The 24,610-nt window shown below is 51.6% G+C and overlaps 2 protein-coding genes across 4 annotated transcripts in view; one reads left to right on the forward strand and one right to left on the reverse strand.

Annotated features, from left to right (window-relative positions):
- The window catches only part of LOC144162860 (uncharacterized), a 299,979-nt gene that overhangs the window by 191,949 nt on the left and 83,420 nt on the right, over positions 1-24,610 (reverse strand). The window contains exon 2 of one of the 3 annotated variants that reach the window (XM_077693567.1): positions 1,811-1,837. The exons of the other annotated variants lie outside the window; for them this stretch is intronic. The gene's annotated coding sequence lies outside the window, so the exon portion shown is untranslated. The remainder of the gene's footprint in view (positions 1-1,810; positions 1,838-24,610) is intronic. 3 annotated transcript variants of the gene reach the window in all.
- On the forward strand, positions 15,586-20,495 carry LOC144162037 (uncharacterized). The gene has a single exon (XM_077692555.1). The coding sequence runs from the start codon at positions 15,940-15,942 to the stop codon at positions 17,701-17,703; it is 1,764 nt and encodes a 587-aa protein (XP_077548681.1). The 5' UTR covers positions 15,586-15,939; the 3' UTR covers positions 17,704-20,495.

A 24,610-nucleotide genomic window follows, 5' to 3' on the forward strand; every position in this document is an offset into this window, starting at 1 on the left:
AGAGAAATTTTAGAGGAGTCTGCATCCCGAAAGTGAAATTATGACCCGGGGTTCGGCTAGATAAGCGATACCCAGTGGTCCCACTTGATCCGTGAGCTAAAACTTACGTTGTTCTACTTAATCTGTTGCTGGCCGCGCACGAACGTCCGAGTTTTTTTACGTTACAACTAGCCCGCGGGCAAACGGCAGATGCTTTGCCGGAGTTCTGTTAACACTGTGCCTCCGCGAGACTGGCTTCGTTACATGCGATACTTTGGTATAAGCAAATAAGATCTACTGTTAATCGACCAGATTTAGGGGAAATCCCCGAGGTGGAGTAAGTTTCTGGACCAGGACGAATTTTTCTTCAACTGCGAAGTTTCTGAGAAAGGTGCAGCTTTCCTTTGTAGCCGCACGGCTGCATTGAGCTGGATGCAAGATGCACAGTCTATGCATTTAGTGCAGACATCGAAAAACTCATAAAAAAGGATCCTCCGCGATGGCACAGTGGCTAAGGCATTGCGCTGCTGAGCCCAGGGTCGCGGGTTCGGTTCCCGGCCGCGGCTGCCGCTTTTCTGATGGAGGCGAAAAACGAAAGCGCCCGTGTGTTCGAGATTTCAGCGCACGTCAAAGATCCCCAGGTGGTCAAAATTAATCCGGCGCCTGTCTAGCGTCGGCACGCTAGACCCCACAATCAATCATCATCAATCACTTTCAACAAAGAAAGATTTCGAATAAAGCGATTTCGTTATTACGAGGGTTCACTCTATAACACAGCACTCGGACACCGAACATGCAGAAATTGATATCAGGTCATGAGAAATACCGTAAACGCTTACGCAACGGATGACGAAAAGCGCTGTGTGCGCGGCATCCGTATACTGCCTCTCGAATCCGTGGGCGTAAAGGGTCAAGCGAGGCAAAAAAGCCGGCTCGCGGCCGGCGCTGCGCTTCGGCCGGCGACAAGACCGTGCGCAGCTGCCGCCGACGTCGATGTGTCCCGCGCCCGAGCGCGACACAGCGACCGTCGCCGCGTGCAGCTGCGAGGGAACCCGGTAATTGCCTCCACGGTGCCCGGATGCAGAGGGTGCTGAGCCGAGGCGCGACACGACGAGGCGTCGAAGCCTTGCGTCGCAAAGCCGTCGCTCAGATTCGGCAAGGCGCGGCGGCGGCCGGTGCGTTCTCCACAGCTACGGCAGCTACTGCAGCTAGCCGGGAAGGCGTGCGAAAGCGTGTGAAACGGTGGTTTTGCGCAAAGCGGGATACACACGCGAGTTCAGAAGGATTCCTATGTGGCCGGACTGTCTGCTAATCTCGGAAGTTGAGTCCTTCCGCTAGCTGTATATACCTCTAAACCCCCACGGTTTCACCTCCGTTGGCAAAAACGACAAGGGCGGCAAGAATACACTTGTATACGGCATGCTTCGCCCCTTCGCAGGTTTCACGTTAGTGGGATTTTTTTTTTTTTCGGTGTCCGCCCTTGTCGTTGCTTCTTCAGAGCTGATTGCGGCCGACCGGGATCGTGCCATTAGAGAGTTACAGCAGAGCGGAGAACTGGTCCCGGTACGAACCAGGCTCCCCCTAAGCAACCCTATGAGGGATACTGTTGAATACTTCGTGGATTTTTTTAAAGAATGATTACAGGAATAATTACAGGAAGAAATAATTACCGAAATCTCTCACCATTTCTCGCCATTTTTTAGGCTACACGTATAAAGACATGCACATATCCCGGCTGCGCCGAAAAGCAACGGCACGAGAACGAGGTGGCCACTCCAATCAACACTGCAGTGTATGAAATCACCAAAGGAATAGCAGATGGGTTGGTTACCTGCACAGGAGAGTCCGGTTGGTTATCCTGCATATGGAAAAGGGGAGGAGGAGGTGACAAAAGAAAAGGAAGAGCAAGTTACGGAAAACTGTAACAGGTAGCGGAAGGATACACGAATGCTTGCAGGTACACGAAGTAATCTGCAAGCACCGCGCGATAACTCCATGATTACGTCACTTTTCAAGTAATGTCACTTTTAATGTAGTCGCAATACCCTTTCGATATTCGACGAATATTCGATACTCTACGTATCTAAAGTATATCCGACACATTTCCCATCTGGCTGAGTCCTCCTGTTCACTGTTATGAATGAATGATGCCAACAAGAAAGTAACTAAAGGCAACAAAAATAACGTTTCAAAGCGCGGCCAAAAAAAAAATCTACAAATATTTACCGTTTCGAACGTCACCGACACAAGCAGGTTGCTACGTGCTGAGTAAGCAAGCGCCCCGCCTAGAGGCATACCGAAAGCGAGCACGGTCAGCGAGCGACGAAGCCGGCCTATCCGCCACAACAACATTCCCTAAGAGAAACCACGGCGTATGGGCGTGCAACAGTGGAAAGTAATCTGAAGTTTAAAAGGGACAGTACGCCGCCTTGCGGAGTACCACGCAATCAGACGTCAGGCTCTGTTTGCGAGCGACGAGCGAGGACTGGTCCCCTTCTTGAAAAAAGGTTTCTACTGTACGTGTTTTTGCACGTATTGTTTACCGTTTCGTTGTCGTGCCCGCTCTTCCGCCTGTTCTTGGTGCGCGCGCGCGCGAAATCCACGAGATGATTGCTCCGGCCGAACGCTCGCACGGCACGCATCCCGCCAGACACCGCGTCTAGATTGCTACATAACAAGAGTACGCAGTATTGCTAAACGTAGAACCTGGGAAACGTATTTTTATCTGAACATATAGTGAACCAACAAAAGTTAGCGGGACTAATCCGAAGCACGGTGACGTTCGAAAAAGCGTAATAACTGGGACTCCATCTACAGGGTTGTATGAATACTAGAAAGCTGCTGCGCCTTCTACAATATCACTGAACAGGGAACAAGGAATTACAACTGACGGCGCTTCAGAGTGGAGAATAAACGAGGATGTGACGGTCACGTGTCGCCGTGTGAGTGTGCCCCGTTCACCATACGTGCATCAAACGCGAAACGAGGAGTACAGTGATGATATTGCACAGACACAAGCACTCGGCGGTAATATATATATATATATGTATATATATATATATATATATATATATATATATATATATATATATATATATATAAAATCTGAATGTGAAATGAGGGGCTCATTGAAATAATACAGAAATAAGGATTGGAGGTCGTGAGTTCGGATCCCACCCAGCGGGAGTTTTTTCTCCACTTTCTTTTTTCCAAAAATTCTTTATCTGTTTCAATACCCGCCGCGGTGGCTCAGTGGCTATCGTGTTGCGCTGCTGAGCACGAGGTCGCGGGTTCGATTCCCGGCCGCGGCGGCCGCTTTTCTGATGGAGCCGAAAATCAAAAACGCCCGTGTGTACGAGATTTCGGCGCACGTTAAAGATCCCCAGGTGGTCAAAATTAATTCGGAGCCCTCCACTACGGCGCGCCTCATCGCCTGCGTTGCGTCGGCGCGTTAAACCCTACAATCAATTTATCTCTTTCAATGACCTACCGCATCCTCCCATTTGCTTTCCTTGGCTTTCTTGACTGCCAATCCTTATTTATACATATATTGTATATTGTATTGTAAACAATATATACATATATTGTGAAGAAGATAGTCACCGAGTTAATGCAACGGACAATCTTCCGTCTGTGGGCATGCATATATATATATATATATATATATATATATATATATATATATATATATATATATATTACATACGCGCGCGAAATCATGCATGGTTCTAAGAAAAGGAACGCCGTAAATTGATGCAAACTAGGGTTTTCCTTTAAGGTTGTGTTGCTCCCTATGCTAGGCGCAATTCTAGGCCGAGACCGCCAGCTAATCCGTTCGCCACAAAGGCGTACACAGTCACACGTCAAGGAATTCAGTCCAACGCGCGAAATCCTCACCGTAAGTAGATCGGCGCGCCGCACCGCCGATCTCAGCTCGCGCACGCGACAAATCTATCAGCTGCAACAGCTCTTGCGCGCGTTTGCGGGGATTTCCTCGTGCTAGATCTCACGCGGCCACGGCGTCGAACGCTTCGACGGGTTCCTTCTCCAAAGCCTCACACGCGCTTGCGCGGGCGGGAACCCAAATTTAGTTTGCTCGAGAGCCCCCTTTGTCCAGCCTTCTCAGCTTCCCATAGGCTCTCGTGCATGCGTTAATCCGATAAGGCACGGAGCAACTAGAGAACGATAAAAAAAAAGTGTAGTAACAAGAGTCTGGCACGCGAACCATTGTCCTGAGCTTAACTCAGCCCGCAGCTTCTTCAGACGCCGCTGGCACCGGATTGCGGTCAGGAAAAAGCTGCCCAGGTCTCCCACCGAACGCGTATATGTTAAATCAGCCGGAACTGATGCTGCTCGTAACGCGTGACCATTGAGCCAGTGCACGCATCGGCGATATTTTAGGTATGGGTGGGAAAGGTTTGGGGCATCCGGGCTGCCGTGAGATCTAGAAGAACGGAGGTGTCGAGCCGTGGCCCGCGATGGTACAGTTTCGGTTTAGTTCTGATAAATATAACCCGTACACTTCCTTTTAACCCTTTGATGCCTGAAACTTTGTTATTTTGCTTAAGCGAGTAAGAAGTTTTTTTATGATCTAAAACGACTTCCGAAATCTCAAATATGAAGTCAAAAAAATTGGTTCATTAGGACGGACTGGGCACTGCCTGCCCATATATCACTTGAACAAAAGAGCTGTCTTTCTCGCCATGATTTATGGTTCAAGTGAAGACGATAACGCAAAGTTTGTATTGCTATCATTTATAATAACGAAATGCACATTTCGTTAATGTGCCGATCTCGGTGAATTGGCATCATTGGAGACGATTCAAACAAACGAAACGGAGTGAACACTGTCTCGGAACGAGTCCTAAAGATGACTTACAGCCTACAGCCTCACTGAGCCACAACTCGCCGCAGTGGCTAAGGCGTTGTGCTTCTGGGCCGAAGGACGTGGGTTCAATCCCGGCCGGGGTGGCCGCTTCTCTGACGGGGGCGAAAAGCGAAAACGCACGTGTGTCGAGACTTCGGCACCCGTTAAAGATCCCCAGGTGGTCCAAATTAATCCGGAGCCCCCCCCCCCCCCCCCTCCTACCGTACGTCTCACACCCCACGTGTGGCTTCGGCGCGTTAAACTCTCCATAATCATCAATCTCACAGAGCCACTGCTACCGTCCCCTGCTCTATTACGCTTTACTGAACTAGGCCACCATTTGACTGCGTCGCGCGACCCTGGCATTTATATTTTCGCACTTTGTTTAGCAAACAATGGAACGCGGACGAAAAAAATCGTGCGACAAACTTTGTTTGTTTATCAGTTTAGGTGTAAGCAAATATTCATTACAGCGAAAACGCGTAACTCAATTTCTCGCTTTACGTGGTTCTTACCACTGTGTACCAGGACATCAAACCATCCCTGCTTTTAACGAAGTACCGCTTATAAGTTAGATTCCTGTACCAAGGACTTTGATTGTAAGGTTTAACGCGCCGAAGCAAGGCAGGCGATGAGGCGCGCCGTAGTAAAGGGGTCCGGATTAATTTTGGACCACCTGGGGATCTTTAACGGGCGCCGAAATCTTGTACACACGGGCGTTTTTGCTTTCCGGATCCATCGGAAACACGGCCGCCGCGGCCGGGAATCGAACCTGCGTCCTTGTGATCAGCAGCGCAACCCCTTAGCCACTGAGCCACCGCGGCGGGTGCACCGGGCACTTTGATATAGCGAGAATTTGTTTAGATCTTGCGTAGTGAAAGCACAAGTAGCTGTGCAGTGCTCACGCTTTCCTCCCACTCCCATGAAACTGCTGCTACGGTTGCGAAGTCTAGACCCCCTTCCCAGTACCTGGTACCAAACACGCTTTCTCGTTTAATAAACGCCGCAGGGAAACGGGCTTCAAAGAGGCTCCCCGCCTCTATTACTCCTATCCACACGACGTGTACGCCGCTCCGAATGGGTGCGCGATTACGGCCACTTCGCGCTCCCGCGCCGCGCGCATGACCGGCGGCCCGAAACGATGGGAGACCGGAAGCCGTGGTCGGGCGCAGCAGAAGAGGCTGGTGCCGCGGCACGCAACGCCGAGTGCGCGCCGGCAAATGGGAGCTGGCCGGCCACTACGTCTGCGCCGACAGGAGCGACGCAATCGCGCAGCCTTTCCAGAATACAACTTTCGAGCGAGACCAGATACGCCACATCCAAATTCTAGCGCGCAGCTAGCGACTAGCCCGATTGCGCACCGGGCGGCTAACGCGATGCGCAACGAATTGAAATACTTAGTGGACTCTAGTTGTCAGCTAGGTCGCGGCTGTAGATCCGTCTACGGGCAACGACGCACCCAGCGCACGCGGCACGTTCGAGCCGGAACGTACTAAGACGAACTCGGTTATTAAGACGAACACTACGGTGAAGACGAAGAACATTTTGGCTCTCTTGTAACGTACAAAATGCAAAAAACCTCCGCTTAAGGCGAATTTCTGATACTACGAACAAATTGTTACCGTCACTTCGAGTTCGTCTCAACGGGAATCTACTGTACTTTTGAAGCGAAGCTTCGTATTGCTAGGCGAAGGCAAAATACGGCGGTCCTGTGTACGCAGAAAAACCTCCAGCACAACCCCAGCGTGAAAAAGCCAGGTTGTAGAGGAGATGGCAGTAGGAGGGAGGGAGCAATAGAGTGGGAGCAGAGCGCGCGCGTAGCTAGCTACTGCGAGAAGCGCATCTCAAGCGATAACGGCTAAAGCGGTGCGGGAGAAGACAGTTTTAGCATAGCGGGTTAGCATGGGAGACAGGGTTTTCGAATAGGAGATAGAGTTTTAGCAAGTACCGGGACTCGACTGGGCACTTGCGGATTCGTTCCGGTAGGGTGGATTAGTTCCTCGCCATGCCCGCGCATTCGTTCCACTTAGGGGGCGACCTCCTCGCCCTCCCCGCACACGCATGCGCAGTCGGGTCCCGGTAACCCGCTGCCGTAGCGTGAGCCTCGGCTAGCATCTATGCTAAAGCTCTCTAATCTCAACAGTGGCTAACACCGGCCGCACGTTACTTCGATATGAGTAGGCCACGCGTCATACGTACTCCCGAGGAGCAGGAAGTTTACGATCAGCGATACCTTGAACACGAACGTTAGCGAGCTCGTATGCGTCGCACCGATGCTGCAGCCCGGGCGCAAGAACCGGCTTGAATGAACCGCAAGAAGCAACACATGGGTGAACACCGGCCGCGCGTCACACCATCGCTGGTTAACCAACTGTACAGAGTGAATGGGCGCATTTTCCATTCAGTCGGTTCTGTTAAAAAAAAAAAAAAACTCGCTGTTGAGCTGTTTGTTCACGACTCCAGTGACTGAGAAATACTTTCCTGTCGCATTCACGCAAACAGGTACGGTAATAGACTACGCAGAACAGCTGTCTAGCCCAGGAACTGACGGTAAGTAGGCGACAGGTAAAGGGGAAATAGGCCAGCGGGCCTCCTCAGCGTTTTCAAACGGCGCTGCGCCCAGCTCCTGAGCGCCTAACGCGGAGCTCCCGAAGCGCAGTGACCCCTTCTCCGCATTGGACGCAAGCAGCTCCATGGCCAGCCGCCGAGGTGGCCTGAAATGAGTGCGCGCCGGCAAATGGCTGGCTCACCCGTTGGTACGCCCCAAGCAGACCGCGCGAAGAGACGGTGGAATGTCTCATCAAAGGGTAAGGGTACACGCGCCGCCTCAGGAGCTGTCCCGCAAGGCGCGTTTAGTAATGCTGTTAGCATTCTTCACCGTGTTATTGGTGGGTCGGTTTTTGCCTAACCGCTATGGTCCTAATCGCTGGCGCTCCTACAGAGCACCATTTCTCCAGTGGAATGTTCAGATCAAGAGTGAACCGAATTCCGTCGGTGCGATACGAAGCTGTAACGTGCTCCACTCCAGGTTCACACTATTATCCGTACACGTGTGTACGGACAATGCGATCAGATCTGTCAATTTGACAGGAGGACGTCAAAGTGTAAGACTTGACGGTAATGTCTATAGACTAATTTGGCCCAAAGTTCACGCACAGTCATGGCAGGCAACCAGAGAGAGGTATTGGCACGCTCGTATACGCACCTACATCTCCTTGCCATTCACGCAGCACGGCAGGACTCCATGCATCACTGGCGCGGATGGTACGGTTCTAGTAAGTTAGTAAAAAGCATATTTGGGGAACGAAACACGTTTAAACTAACCTATGCGCCCCCCGCAATGCCAGCGCAACGCCCGCAACGCAACGCCAGCGCCCGCAACGCCAGGGGGTTATGGGAGAGGAATGTAGCGCATGACACCTACCATTTTCCCGCCACATACCGCCACGTGCCAGCACTGTTTAATTGGAACGGGGTCTCGCGCGGTGTCGCACGCCAACCGCATACCAAAACCTTTAAGACGCCAGGAAAGCATCAACCCCATCATCCCCGTCACTGTCTTCAAACATCCGACCACTTCAATCTTGCCCTCCGCGTTTCTCTTCTTCCATTTCCATCTACGCCATTACGACGATCTCTGCGGACGCGCCCAATCCATCTCCCCCGCAATACGACCACAAAGTTCCGGGGAGGCCTTCGCACGCCTGTACGGTGGTGTTACGCTTCTCCGACGCGAGACTAAGGACACGTTTCATTTCACGTGTATCGCCGGTGTCGCTTCAAGCCGACTCCGTGCACTCCGCGACGATATTGGGTAAGGGAGCCGGCCTCCGCGTCCTTGGCCGACCCAGCGCAGAACGACGAAGAGCGAGGGACCGCCGCCAATGCAACCCGCGGCAAGAAGCTCGACGAAGGCGTCACGGCAGCCGAGGCTATCGTTCTACCAATCTGGGGTCACATCGCCCCCCATCCCTTTTTCAAGGATGCATCCAGGGGGAGCCCAGGAAGCCCCCCGCGCACTGAAACACCGAAGCGGCCGCTGCTGCTGCAACTTGCACTCTCTAGGCGTTTATAATGGCGCTATTACGAATGCCCACGCCGCGTGCGCTAATCCGGTCGGATGCGTGCACCGGCGGCGCTAAGTGGAAACCGGAGCGTTCTTTCGGGCAAGGGCGCGAAACGATGCGCCCGAGCGACATGCATGGCGGAGTAGCTCCTCTTCCGAGAAGCCGCTCTTCATCCATCACGCTCGTAGAGAAGCATCGCACGCTAATTTGGGGCGAAGCGCAGGGAGCGTTGCCGAGTGAGTCGCCCGATACGCCAAAGTGTTTCTCGCCAAAACGTTTCTCGCAGGGGCATTGGTCGGCCGCGCCTTCGAGCTCTGACGTCTGCGGTGGCGGCCGCTTAGTAAAGGAGGGGAATCGCTCGATCAGGCCCGATGAATATGACGTGGCTCCGAATCCTCGTCTGCTCAGGCTGTGCAGGGGAAGAAGTGAAAGTGACGGGCACACCGACTTTATTGGCGCGCGGAAGGATATTAATATGCGGAGATTCCTACGAGGAAGAGAGGAAAAAGAAAGGCAGGAGCGTGAGTCCTGGATGCTGGACGCTGGCCAGACCTACTCACCCGATGCCTGGGAAAACGGCGAAGACGCGCACGCGATTTGGAAGAGGACGCGCTAAAACGACGCAGAAAGCGGTCTCGGTGCGCTACGAATGGCGCTGCATACCTCGTTTTGTATGGCAAAGCGTGCCAGAAACTGCTCTGTATTCTGAGCAAGAAAATGGCCCGCCTGTTCCCGCTTCTATAGCCGCCGTGCGTGCTTCAACGAGTAAGCCGGATACTTCGTGGGTGATGCGATACGGATAGGGATGTGTGCAGTGAAGGCAGCGGATGTGTGCGGTGGAGTGCTAGCCGTGAGGGGGCGAAAATTGTAAGCGGAGAGTAGAACCAAGGAGGTTGTAGAACGCCGCTGATGCGTTTTGCCGGCGACTGCGAAATAAAAACTCACAAACCTGGAAACGTATTATCCTAATACGTGTTGAACTGAAGCAAATTGTGAGGTAAAGCCGTGACACAGTGACATTCGGTAAGACGTAATAGGCGGAAAAGAATCGACAGGGTTCTTTGTATATTAGCAAGCTTTGACGTCCGCATTTTATTTTCAGTGTATTATTACAGGTGCTTCTGTCCAAGACTTAATAGGGAACCTCCAGTCTTTCTCTCTCTCTCTCTCACACACACACACACACACACATTTATAAGTATATATATATATATATATATATATATATATATATATATATATATATATATATATATATATATATATATATATATATATATATATATATTCGGGTAATTTCGACACACGCTTTCGGGCAAGACTTTCGGACAAGACTCGTTAATGATGACGCTGGCGACGACAATAGGAAGATGTGTATATTACGCAAATTATACTCCACATAGCGTGGAAAAATCACCACTGAATAAAATAACACGAGGCAAGCGGAATAACCACCGGCACACAGAAATTCCACGCATACACGAACCTTCGAAAAGAATTCACCTCTGAAGGGAACTTTGTACACTGCGTTAATTCGTTTATTCAAGTCAAAACTAAGCGAAATTTGTTCGAATGCAATGAGTTTGACTTATCGGCGATGAATTTATTATGAGAGGGGCAACAAAAAGAACCCGGGCAGTTCGATTACCCAGAAAATTCAACGTAAGAAAGTTCGAATTTCCGGGATCGCTGGCCCCGACAAATACCACTGAACTGCGCCAATAAAATTTGCTAACCATAGGAGATGTCAAACTAAATATAACAAACGAGGTACAGTAAAGGTTGTAAAGAAAAGAATAGAGCGCCCGACGAAGTAGTAAAGGAAGCGAAGTATAGGACTGCCAAGTGAAGATTTATGCTTCAATAAATCTTCAACTGTCAGTCAGCGCCGTGTCTCTTGCTTGCTTTATTTCGTCCTGCATAGTAGCGCTATTTTTTTCCTTTATGATCATGCCGACTATTCGTTGACAACTTAAGAACAGCACCGGAAGTTGCCGCTGTGCCTTATCACCGTAGAAAGATGTTTCTCTGCGCGGCGCAAGTAGGGCGTTACTGGGAATATTTTGAACATGCGTGAGCCGTTCCCGTGATTTTTTGGACTTAATATGCTTCTAAACAACTCCAGTGACGACAAACTGCGTGAGACAAGGCAGACGATATCACGCTTTCATTGCAATCCCCTTTCAAAACGCGCGCGCACTGACGTCACGGGTCCGGCGCTTTGGCGGAGTGATACACTACATGAGGTGGTGCCGTTCTTGAGTTGTAACCGAGTATAGCCCGCTTGCGTTCCTTTGTTCAACGTAAAAAAATGTACAGCTACATCGGTTAGTTTTTGCGCGCCTCACATCAACATCCCGGGCAAAATACGGAAGACAAAAGGAATCCACGACACAAATAACCAATTTTAACGCGATTACCAATACGACGACAGTTTCTTTTTCGTTTTCAACTCTTGCTTCCACCGGTAAACCTCGGTTGAACGATATTCGCAATTTAAAGACGTGGTTTCCTTGCAAGCCAGAACTTCGTCATATGGAGGTCGCTACCGCCGTATCGCTGGTCGTATCGCCGCCGTTGGGCGACATGCCAGTAAGCAACACGCAAGCATAAAGGCGCCGTTAAAACAAAATACGACTCGGATAATTTGGAAGGACTAACATTTGGTACCTCACTAAACTCGATTTCAGACCCTAAAGACGTTTTTTAAGCAAAGAAAAAAGCGGGAGGGGAGGGGGGGGGGGGGGGTAGCTTGCTACCCAGCTAGCGCCATCTAGTTAAAACTGGATAAACCAAAATGCATTTCATGTTTACTTTTTTATCTCAGTAAAGAAGTGGTATACAGTATAACCCACTCATAGCGAAGCCGTTTTTAACAAAATACCATATATAACGAATTGTTTCCCGTTAACTTTTGTATACATAGATTTTGTCCAGTTATAGCGAAAAACGGATATAACGAACTCATTTCCATTTCCCGGCGTGTCCGTTATAAGCGGACTGGACTGTATTTCTAAAAGGAGCAAACTGGGCTGTTAGGAACATTTCTATTAATTTGTGAAATGTTTCGTAGCGGTACACGATGCTTTTTAAGCCCGTGGGCACTTTCAATCACCATTGAAGTGAATCGCGATCGAGTTTTCGAGCGCGCTCGACGCACTGCCGCTGCTACACGGCACGTTTCAATCGCGATCGAGAAGTTGCACCGGTTGCACTCGTGTACGCCAGATGGCGCTAACAATGCACTTGCGGTCGGCGTCTGGTAACTACGCGCGGCCGTAGGTATACGTAACTATGTAAATGTTACCGCACGCTTACTTGGGTCAAGTTATTTGACACAATTTGTGGCGTTAGTTGAGAAGTTGTCACCGTCTGTGCCATTACTGAGCGGGGACGAGAGTATCGCCACTTTCGTTCGACCGCGTTTGGAAGCCTCGATCGCGCTCAAGAAACTATGATTGAGTTCGAGCGGGATCGACTCAATCGCGATTGAAAGTGCCCGTGTGACAGGGGTATAAGACCCATAGGAATGTGGTCAGGTGAGTTTGCCTTAAGGTGTCCATGTGAGGTGGGCTCTATCGGGGAAAGCCCGGTATCGTCGTTGTATACCCCTCTCCCCCTCCGAGTCGCGATCTGCAGGAGAGTAACAAGTCAGCGAGAGCGGTCAGACCGTAACGACTTGGCATATACAAGCGGAGGCTCTGTGGCGAGCGCTCGTTGTCGTTCGTTCCGCATGGGTGCGGGGACTCTCGCGGCGGCGCGCTCCCGTCTCGTCCACGTCGCCGGAGCGCTCGTCTTCGCTCCACCAAGCGCGAAACCGACACACGCCCCCCGCGGCATCCGTGTACACACGCGGGACGAAGAGGGCTACCCAGAACGACAGTCAGGAAATGAAAAAACCCCGGCCGGGCCATCTCCGCTAACGTGAAACCTGGGAAGGGCCGAAGCATGTAGTGTATCAGTTTATTCTTTGCGCCTTGGCGTTTTTGCCCACGGAGATGAAACTGTTGGGGGTGGAGGTATACAGCCTTGCTGTAAAAGTTTATTTGAAGCACGAAGCTCGCTAGCGCGAGGCGTAAGCGAGTGTCCCGGTGTGTTTTTTTTTTGTTTTTTTTTAGTACGCGTTACGTTCTAGCGCGAGGCGTGAACGAGTTTCCCGGTGTTTGAGTACCGTGACTACATGAGACGAGGACGACGACGACGACAGGAGACGCCGGCAGGCCCAGCCACTAAGGGGCTGCGCCCCTAATAAGAAAGAATTACGACCTCCCGAAAATGCCACGAAGACAAAATACAACTGTAATTTGAAATAACTGGGCTTTAATAGAGAGTTATAGCAGATCGGAAAAACGGTTCCGGTACGGTAACGTCTACAGTCTGGACGCCACCGCGCATGCGCAGAACCCTACCGTATACCGGAGCGACTTGGCCGCGCGGTACCGAGACATACCGTGTCCGTCGTTCGGAAGCGGGCGGCCACTTTGGAAGAGTTTAGGATACGTACGATTGGCTCACGCCTAGTCGAACGGATTGTAAATATGAGATCATTTAAGCAAAATGAGGTTGCAACAAGTGAAATCCACGCGATTCTGACAGCTCAAGCAGCAAGCGCAACACGGTCCCGGCCCAACTGCCGTGGCTTGTGTCGTCGAACGACGCATGTCCGATAGCTTCTTTTAGGTTAAATAAAGGCGATACGGCTACTTAACTAGTATTAACAGCAACATGGGGCCCGTCTACAAATCGGCGAGTGAGGAACAGGCGGTATCAGTGCGAGGGACTCTCAAAAATACAACGAAAAACTAGAAACAGCCAGCCGTATGTACTGAGCTTGAGCTACTGGCGCCATCTATTTAAATGGCGTAGAGTTAAAATGCCGCTCCATGTTCACGCAGTCGCAGTTCGAATATCCGTAAGGGCGTTGGATGTTTTTTTTTTTTTTTTTAAATACTGTCTTTAGCGCTTTTGAGAACTGAAAACTAATATTTCAGCACAGGAAGCGCCACAGACTCACGAAAAATTGCCAAACGACGTACAACACAAGTCGCTCTCCCAGTCACGGTAGCATGGCCGGTAGTTACGGCAGTTACGGTCTGCTATAACTCTAAAAACGAGCCTTCCCGGTACGGTTCCGTAGCGGCTACCGTGTACCGTAGCGGAACCGTTTTTCCGATCTGCTATAACTCTCTAATAACTAGCTCAGCCGCAATCCAGTCACGAAAAGCGTTTCTTGAGAAAAAAATGAAAACGCGAGAAATATTTAAAACTTCGAAATTTCGCGCTATACAGTGAGGTAACATGAGCAGCAGTGACGTATTATGGTCAAGCACGAAAAGCATAGTCATCAGTGCGTTAACTGAGCGTTATCGTTCAAGTAATACGATCACATGGAACTAGAGGTGTCACTATACTCGGGAACAAGTTAAGAACGACAATAGCTCAGGTAGGGTGTCACTCCGCCTAAGCGACGGACCCGGAGTCAACGGGCACGCTCGTTTTGAAAGGACATATGAATAGAGAGTTTTAGCAGTCCGTCCGTTCCGTCGCGTACGTAGCTAGCGTGTTTACCGGGACCCGTCTGGGCACTTGGGCATTCGTCGCGGTAGGGGGATTAGTTCCGCGCGCCTGCCTTCGCCATGTCCGCGCCTCCACGCCCTTCCTCCTCGCCCTTCTGCGCGCGCAGGCGCAGACAGGTCCCGGTAAACGTAGCAACCCGGTAAACGGTAAACGTAACAACGTAACGAACGGAACGGACGGACTGCTAAAACTCTCTAATGAGTGATGTCGTCTGCCTTTTCTCACGTAGCTTGTTTGTCGTCGCTGAAGTAGTTTATAAGCACATGAAGTCCAGAAATCACGAAAAACTTTGCTCTCCTGCACTGTAACCGGGACCTTAAAAAGAACTTTGAGAAAGGAGATTTCGAATAAATTAATTTCGTTATATCGATAGTTCGCTGTATAGCTCCTACACTGTAAAATTTACACCTTTGAGGGTGTAAATCACTGTCCATAACTAACATCCTTACGGCCCAGAAAAAAAGAAAAGGAAAACACCCTTACACCCCAGGGAAGACAAGCATACGCTTTTTACAGGGTGTTTTAACCGTTAATTACACCCTTCCACAGGGTGCTTTCCTTCACGTTTTGATAGGGTGTAAGAGTGTTAGCTATAGACAAAAAGGGTGCAAATCATTTTGCAGTGTATAGACACTGTTCCGCGACAACGTTCCTTAGGACTAACTGCTTTCATGCACTCGATATAATCTCGTAGTGAAACTAGTTTAGCAGGTGGGTTTTAGCCCGTAAGGTATCAGTCACCCATGCGCTACAGGCTACCTTCAGACGCAAGGACTTCTATTGTATTCATGTTGAAAAAAAGGGAGGCGCGAACTGGACTTCGTAGCGCAGAAGAAAAGAACGTTAGGATCTTATTTTCCGCTCCAACGAAGTCAATGAGAAATTTAGTCCAAATCTACGAAACATCTCCTACAGCGAGGTCAAAGGTTCAATTCACTAGGTCAACGGTTCTGATGCGCGTAATACAAATAGGCTTAATCAACCCCACGTGGCCCAAATTATTCCGCACCATAACCACACGGCACGCTTCCGCTTCATACTGCAACTACGGGTCTTCGATCGCCACCAGTTCGCTACAACTATGGCTACGGAGAATCAGCGGTGAGCGCGGAAGACCGCGAACAATTTCCCTCGTAGCTCGACCCTTTCAGGGCGCCCGAACAGAATCGCGGAGTCAGGTATGTACATGAGCGGTGCCAGACCCACGGCGGTGCTGCGCTTGGGCTCCGCCGCTTTTCGGCTGGAACCACGGACAACTTCACTGTACGCCGTCAAGACCGACATCGATCGTTTCGTCAGCTCACAGGGAACACGTGGATACCAGCATCATCCAGGTGGGCCGATTTTTAACAACTTTACGGCCGACTATCGCCCGACCACGTTGGCGACGCCGTTAAGCCAAACGGCGACGCTGACGCCGGTTGCGTGGCACAGGCCTCCCGAGGCAACATGGCAACCTCTACGATCAACCAGCGTGGATACGACCCGCATGCCATGGCGTGGGACACGGTTCCGATTTCCGAGACGCCAAATTCTGCTTTTACACCGAGATTTCGGAGCCAAGCTCTCAACGACGCGGTAGCACGCCGCTCGCAAGCCAACGCCAAGAAGGCAGCGTCGGACGCCACCCCAGCGTCCGGCACGCCGGCAGACAAGACGCAGCCTCCCGCCTCCCGTGCCGCTGGACGCAAAGGCAAGCTCATCACCAAATGGAAGCCTCGGCCCTTCCCAAAACCGAATCCGGACGACTATGTAATAGTCGTCAAGCCACGTGAGTGCATCTCGCTGCATGAAGCTTTCTCCGAGAACTGGTACGGAACCGCGTTCAAGGCGTACCTCGGGCCCGAGCGAGCTGAGTCTTTGACAGTTCTTCCCTCGAGAGAGCAAAATCTGATCGTCATTCATACCCCGGACCCCGACACGGCGGACAAGGTTATCGGGGACTTCGCGGTGAACATCGAGCGCAGGCAGGTCCTGCTACGCGGGTACCTACGACAAGATGGAGGCAATGTCTGCCACGGAGTCATCGTGGTCCGCAACACAGATACGACGGAGACGCTTCGCGAGAGCGTGCGTTGGAGATCAGGCACCATCGTCGAGGTGCGTAAATTTGGAACATCGAACAAGGCGCGCGTGACCTTCGCTGGCCAGAACAAGCCGCGCTTTGTTCACTACGATTCAATGTTGATCCCCGTCCAACCCTACTACCGAACGATTCCGGCCTGCGGCAAGTGCGGTGTTGTCGGCCATCGGATGGACGCTTGTCCCAACCCAAGACCGGATACGTGTGGCCTGTGTGGACAGCAGGTGCAGATTGTGGAAGAGGGAGTGCTGGCCCCTCATGACTGTGTACCAGTGTGCTCTGTGTGTGGCGGAGCGCACGCCACCAACTCACGAGCGTGTACGGCCAAGTACCGTATCTCCAATGCGGCCGCCCCAAAGGGCAGAAAATCCAGAATGGCGGCCAAGAAACGTCGCCAGCCTCAGACTCGCGATGAACCCGGTGAGCCACCGCGCCGGGACAATGTCAAGACGAACAAGCAAGCTCCCTCTACCGGAGCAGTCGGCAAGCAGCCGACGGTGCAGTCCTGCAGTGGTGGGGGCCAGGCCTGGGCCAACGCCGTCAAAAACGGAAAGCAGGTGAGCGGTACGGGCGGGGCTGCCTCCTCGTCCCCCCCTAATCTCCCCTCTTCGGTGTGCAGAACCGAGCAAAATATTTTGAGCAACCTGCAGGCACAAATTGAAACGTTGCAAAAAAGATTAGCAGCAGCCGAGGCAAAACAGACCCAATCAGTCTGTCCTCCTTCTCCCCCCGCAGTAGAGGCAATGGAGAGTGAGACTGGCGCAGCGGCGAAGGACGCGCTAGCCGCTCTTGAGGCTCGTATGAGCGCCCTTGAAGCCCGTATGGACAGTGTGATAAATGGTCTCCAAAATCAAATCTCAACTCTCGTAGAAGCCGCGATCGGGAAAATGACAGAGGCCATCCCCACGCTCATAGCACAACAAGTCGCGCGTTCCAACAAACGAGCCGGCCTAATTAAGGACGTGTCCGGCCGGTACCCCAAAACTTCTCGACGACAGATTGATCTTGATGATGATGACAGCTGCTCCCTAGTGGGAATGGAGGACAATCTTCACCCCGCTAGTGCTGGCTCGGGAGCGCCGCTATCACAATCACTCGTTGACCTCACCGACCATGGCGGGCAGCCCTAAAATTCGGAAATACGCGCGATCCAATTCGGCCACCCCCATTCAAATTACCCAGTGGAACTGTCGGGGCTTTAAGTCCCGCACAAAGCGGGCCGACTTCCGACTTTTCCTCACGACGTTTGAAAACCTTCCTGCTGTGGTAGCCCTTCAAGAGCCAGGCAGTGGTGCCACGCTCACAAACTATACTACGTTTCAGCAAGACCCCTTATCCTGCATCTGCGTGCATAAAAATTACACGGCCAACTTAGTTGACCTTGACCTTAAGCCAAAATTCTCGTACGTGATGGTAACACTCCTTCCGCTGCGCAAACAGGACCCGCCACTACACGTGCTAAACATCTATTGCTCGCCGAGACTAGCCAACATTACATTCGCAGACCTTTTTAGCCGTGCCTTAAAGGCTGCGGGAAAGGACCCCCTGGTGATTGTGGGCGATTTTAACGCCCCCAGCGCACTTTGGGGATATGTGCGTGAAGAGCGGCGTGGACGTAAGTTGGCGGAACTTATGTCCACGCTGGGCCTAACTCTTCACACCGACCCTGCGTACCCAACTCGCGTGGGTAATTCCGTGACCCGGGACACATGTCCGGACCTTACGCTCACAAAAAACATCCAATATGCAGATTGGGTCAACACCGAGGAGACCCTCGGCAGCGACCACTGCATACTCAACACCACCATTCGCACCCGTCCCTTGGCAAGAGCTTTCGCAGAGGCAAAATTACCCGATTGGACTAAATTTAGACAATCATACACTAACTCCACCCCCATTAAGGAGCAAGGGTACCACGCTTGGTCCCAGCAATTGCTTTCGACCCTTCGCTCCACAGAAACCCACATTAAACTCTCGGATGCGACTCCGGAGGTGGATAACTACCTCCTCCACATTTGGGCTGCTCGGCACAGCCTCGTCCGCCGGTGGCGCCGACAAAAACACAACCGAAAACTGAAAATTCGCATCGCCGAGCTCACCCAGCGGGCGGCGGAGTACGCGGCCCAGCTCGCCGACTCTAACTGGGTGGACCGATGCAACACGGCCGCGCGACAAATGTCCAGTAGGAGTACCTGGCGCCTCTTCCGCGCCTTGATCGATCCGACCCAAACTCGAACAGAGACACAAAAGCATCTCCAACGAGCGATTCACAGCTTCGATGGGGACACGACAAAATTGGCATGCAAACTGCGAGACCAATACCTAAGCACACAGCAGGACCCCCGAGGGTCCGCGTACTCGTATGCAGGTAACGAGAACGCGGAGCTGGATCAACCGTTCCAGCTATACGACCTAAAGGCGGCCCTAGCAAAAATGAGGCGAGGAACGGCACCAGGACGGGATCACATTACAGTGAAACTACTTGCCAATCTTCCCGACTCTGCATACACTATGCTCCTTGCTTACTTCAACTCTATTTGGCTAGGGGAAACACCCCTCCCGATTGATTGGAAGACCGCCCTGGTCACCTTCATACCCAAAGCGGGCAAAGCCATTAACACGGACAACCTCCGCCCCATCTCTCTTACTTCTTGTGTGGGAAAATTAATGGAGACGATGGTGCGCGACAGGCTGTCCGAGTTTTTGGAGAATAAAAATGTATTTGCAGACACCATGTTCGGGTTCCGCCCACACCGGTCCGCGCAGGATGTCTTACTCCAGCTCGATCGTGAGATCCTCAATCCCGTCGAGTACCCTTTCAGTGACAAAGTTGTGCTCGCTTTGGATTTGAAGGGGGCATTTGATAACGTGACTCACGAAATTATTCTAACACATCTCTCACAAGTGGACTGTGGCCAAAATGCCTTTAACTACATTAAGCAATTCCTCACTGACCGACAATCATATATTCGAATTCAGGATATGGAACACGGCCCGTACCAATTAGGCACGCGAGGGACCCCGCAGGGAGCAGTCCTCTCGCCCCTCTTATTCAATCTGGCAATGATAAGGCTCCCTGCTCAGCTGGCGAAAGTCGAAGGCATCCGGCATGCGCTATATGCCGACGACATCACCATCTGGGCGTCACACGGTTCATCAGGAGACATGGAGGCCAACCTGCAGCAAGCGGCGGACGTCGTGGACGACTACGCCCGTCGTTGTGGCCTTCAGTGCTCCCCGTCCAAATCGGAATTCGTGCACATACGCCCCTCACCAAAGTGCACCACCAAAATCAACCTGTCCCTTCACAGCGGACTCATACCCGAACGCGATGAGATCAGAGTGCTGGGGCTCTTCATTCATAAGCATCGCAGAGCAGACACAACATTGGCCAAATTGCGTAAAGTGGGGGACCAGGTGGGCCGGATGATTCGCCGGGTTTCCAATAAGCACGGGGGGTTACGATGCAAAGATGCCTTGCGGCTGGCGCATGCATTCGTAACCAGCCGAGTCCTGTACTCGGCTCCATACCTCCACTTACGCAGGTTTGACGAGAATGTACTCGAGGTCATTCTCCGTAAAATCTACAAGCGCGCTCTCGACCTTCCGCTCCACACCTCCAACCAGCGCCTTCTAGGCCTGGGAATGGTGAACACATTTAAGGAGCTGCGTGAGGCGCACTTGACAAATCAATACACAAGACTCTCTAAAACGCCGTCGGGTTGCCGCCTTCTTGCCCGACTACACATCCATCACCCAATACATACGGAAAAGCGCGTGCAAATTCCCGACGTCTGGCGATACGCCTTGCATGTGCGTCCTCTTCCAGCCAACATGACGCGAGATGACCACAGTGGCCGACGCGTCGCGCGGGCAGAAGCATTGGCTCGCCACTATGGTCGAAAAAAAAAAGGAGTCTTTTACGTAGACGCCTCCGGCCCGCACCACGGGGGTTGGTACACGGCCGTGGTCGTCCACCAAAACACGGCAGTGAACGGACTCACGTTCCGCGCACACAATATTACACACGCGGAGGAGATTGCCATCGCGCTAGCCGCCGCAGATGAGGACTCGCGGGTCATTATCACCGACTCAAGGGGTGCCTGCCGCAATATCGAACAGGGGTGCATTCCGTACTTTGCTTACAAAATTCTGCAAAACAGTAACTACCTGGGTGCCCCCGCGAATCGAACGATCATATGGGCTCCGGCTCACATGGGCCTTGAGGGTAACGAGGTGGCTGACGCCGCTGCCCGCGCGCTCACTCTCCGGGCATCATCCTCATCTCCCACCGATCCGGACCTAGAACCTACTCCCGCTTGCACCTTTAAGGAGGTCACACAGTTTTATCAATCCGGCCATTCCGTCTATCCCAAGCCCTGTAGGGGTCTCACGAAGGCGGAGGAGCGCATCCTCCTTCGCCTTTATACGAAAACTCTCTTGTGCCCGGCAATCTTAAAACACTTCGACCCCGCTTGCACGGGGAAGTGCCCGCACTGTGAGGAAGATTCCTCTGACATTTTCCACATGGTGTGGGCGTGCCAAAAAACCCCAAACCTACCCCCTCTACCCAACCCTTCCCGGGAGGACTGGGAGGCAGCCCTGCTCGGCTGCTCTGACCTGACGGCCCAACGGGCCCTGGTCGGGCGGGCCCGGGCCGCGGCCGACGCCATTGGGCTCCCGTAAGGGGGAGCCCACCTAGTCTTTGTACGGGGCGGCCCCTTAAGGACCGCTCCCACCCTCCCTGTACAAACTTCTGTAAATAAATGTTTTTCAGACAGAGGTATGGAAGTCACTGGGGCGCGATTTAGTTCGGCAGTAGAAGCGCCGTTTGCAACGACGAGGACGTCGAATCGATCAGCCCATCACGACGGACGAAGTTTACTTCAGGGGCGGCACGCAGGTAGCGGCACAGCCATAAATAGCGACGACGGAGGCAGGTGCGCGCAGGCAACAAAGACTGTAATGTCACGCAACAAGTATAAACCAAATTCCCTGTCAAGCTTTTTTTCTTTCTTTGAGAAGGAAATGAAAGAAATGAGAAAAGGAATACCGGTGACAAGGCAGCAACGACAGAGGCAGGTGTGCGCAGGCAACAAAGACTGTAATGTCACGCAACAAGAATAAACCAAATTCCCTGTCAAGCTACTTTCTTTCCTGAAGAAGTAAACGAAATAAATGAGAAAAGAAATACCGGTGACAAGGCAAATAAGAGCGAAATTCAAAGAACGGGAAAATTACGAACTTAGAAAGGTCGCCTCGGCAGGGACCAAGCGATGGGTTCTGTCTGTCTGCCTCGACGACGGGTCTTTTCTGTGTGTGCGCGCGTGCGGTGTGTATGTATACTAAGAGGTTATAAAACATGACGCCTCGGTTTACGCCAAAAAATTCCAGCATAGAAAAAAAACAAGGCCCACTTCGAATAGCCGAATTGAACAAAATCAGGTTTTTCTGACTTAGTAGCGTTCGGAGTCACGCAACAGAGGCGTACACCACCGTGAACATATAGCACAGACTGAAAACAAGACCATTTGACATACAAAAAATGGCTAATAGAGCATTTGAAGCAAAGATATCCATTAGCGAAATCCGCACGTTTTAAATCCGTACTTCATCTGAAGAACTAAGAAATCTGAAGCTTTACGTCCCGCTCGAAATCCTTGACCACTTTTGCTAATTTATAGAAATTGAGACATCATCAGCATCAGCAGCATGCCTACGCCCACTGCAGGGCAGAGGCATCTCCCATAGATCTACAGTTATCCCGGTGCTGTGCCAACTGCGACCAATTTATCACCGCAAACTACTAATTCAGATGTATACCTGCTTAATCCAAATACCTACGAGCATAAAGTGCCGAATAAGTTACGATCTGTTAAACGATCCAGATGAATACTCAAGAGAGGCGGCGGCATCGGATACAAATTACGCAGGAGATGCTGAAGGATATTTTTGGGCGAGATATCGCCCGGTGCGTGAAACTATACCAAGTTTCCCCAAAACTTTGCATGAGCAGCGCAAGATAAGCGCATTTTGTACCTAGTTCGCGTCCCAATGCAATCATTATTGCCTCTTGCAGCTGCTTGGAGCCCCGGTAGCCAATCTCAAGAAACGAAGGGGAACTTTTTTCACGCACAGATACGGCGATATAATCTCGAAACCAGCGAGTCCGGCGGGGCCAGCGCTTGCCGCCCATCGTTTTCTGCGGCGAAGCGCAGTTCAAGCCGGACAGCGTATCGCCGGACGATCTGCTCCGATGGCCGGAAAAGATACCGACTGACCAGCAGCAGCAGCAGCGCAACGCAGAAGCGAAAGTCAACGCAAAGCAGGTTTAAAGGGGTGCGCCTATGCCGCCGTATGTTGGAAAAATGGCGGACTTTCTTCTATCGCCACCGTTTACGGAAGCTTACGGTGGGTGAAAATGCGAGTCTGTTTACGTCGACACAGCGCTAGGCCGGGCTCAAATGCGGGCCGCCAATACTTGTAGAAAATTCGATCTTGTTATCGCTAATTTGATTCGTAAGAAGTGAGTACGTTTCTAGGCGCATCGGATGCTGTATACATGTATACCTGCAATGCGGCAGGTGCGGTCCTGCACGTTGATGGGGCCTCGCTTTTGGTTTCTCTAAGCAGCTCTTCTTGCATCTTCCGATGCCTACATCGCATCCTACTATTGCATGGGCAGTTAGTTAACCAGGTTCACCATGGGCAGTTAACCATGGGCAGTTAACCAGGGCAGTTAACCATTCAGACACTTTTTCACTTGCGTCGCGGATGCAGTGAACCACTCCCAGCCTCATGAGTGCCAGTGTGTATAGTGCCAGTGTGCACAGTGCCAAGTGCCAGTGTGTATAACGCCAGTGTGTGGGGACGAGTGCGTGTGAGGTGCGTGCATGAGTGCGACGCAATGAAGCATGACGAGTGGGCGAAGCACTGGGGATCGTTCTTACCGTAAATCACCCATGACATTTCCCACTCGCGCATGTAAATGAGTGACAACGCGTGTGTACAGTGTAGACAATTCCAATCCAATCCAATTCAACTCAATTCAATACAAATTCAATCCAATTCAATGCTCTACGCGCATCCGCAACACGGCTCTCCAGGAGCCACGCGAAACTGCTCAACCACTTTCTTTCTCTCTCTAACCTCTTGCGAACCTTTTATTTTGTTCTTGTTAACTTTTTGTGAACCTTTTGTTCACAGATGTTTCAATTTACACGGTGCTGTGCCGTGAGCACAGACGCCGAACAGGCCTCGGCCTTAAGGAGCTTCGCCCCAAAAAATCAGCCCCGTCGCTGCCAAAAGAGAGCGAGCTGTGGCTGTATATATGGACGATCGTCGTCATCCTCTTCGAGCACAAAAGCAGGCCTGCCTGGTCTAATTAGCGCGCCACAAGGACAAGACGTGACGCGTACGCCACTGTTCATTAACAGCCGCCTAAGAAGCAACGGCGCCCGTAACGGTCTCCTTGCTGCGCGATTGCCTTACGCTCGATAAAACCGCGGAGGGTAGCCCGCCCGTGCACGAGAAATTCTATTACCAAAACAACTGTCGCCCCGAACGAAGGAGCCTGTCAGGCTCGCACACTCCCTCGTAATGAGGGCGAACCGCACAAAACACCTAGTCCGGAGAACACAAAAGTTGGCGCGGTCCTCAGATTGTCGTCTCGTGGCATTTATACGCGACACCATCGTCGCAGCGAGACAGGAAATCGTGACACGAAATGAGCAGTCCCCACTCGCGGAATAACCGGGGCGATCGCTAGCACAAGTGACATAGCGCTACACTAGCAAGAACGGAAGCTATGGAGACAGAATACAAACGCAAGGGAAAACATTGTCGTACTACTTGAAACGACGTTAAGCATGACATGACAGCGCGAAAACTTCACGTGGATTTAAAATAAAAGACAGAAGACAAACGCTTATCTTTAATCTGCATCAAACTTTCCTGCAGTTATGTCTCCTATGCCCGCGCACCAACTTGCGTAATAAGATACTTTTTGCACAAGGAAGAAGCGAGTTCATTTTTTAA

This window comes from Haemaphysalis longicornis, unplaced genomic scaffold (assembly GCF_048455015.1).
Source record: "Haemaphysalis longicornis isolate Haplotype H1 unplaced genomic scaffold, Haemaphysalis longicornis Haplotype H1 scaffold_12, whole genome shotgun sequence".
Taxonomy (NCBI): Eukaryota; Metazoa; Arthropoda; class Arachnida; order Ixodida; family Ixodidae; genus Haemaphysalis; species Haemaphysalis longicornis.

Excerpts from the sequence above, each read along its gene's own strand:
- LOC144162037 (XM_077692555.1), top strand. The coding sequence starts at position 15,940 with ATGGCAACCTCTACGATCAACCAGCGTGGATACGACCCGCATGCCATG.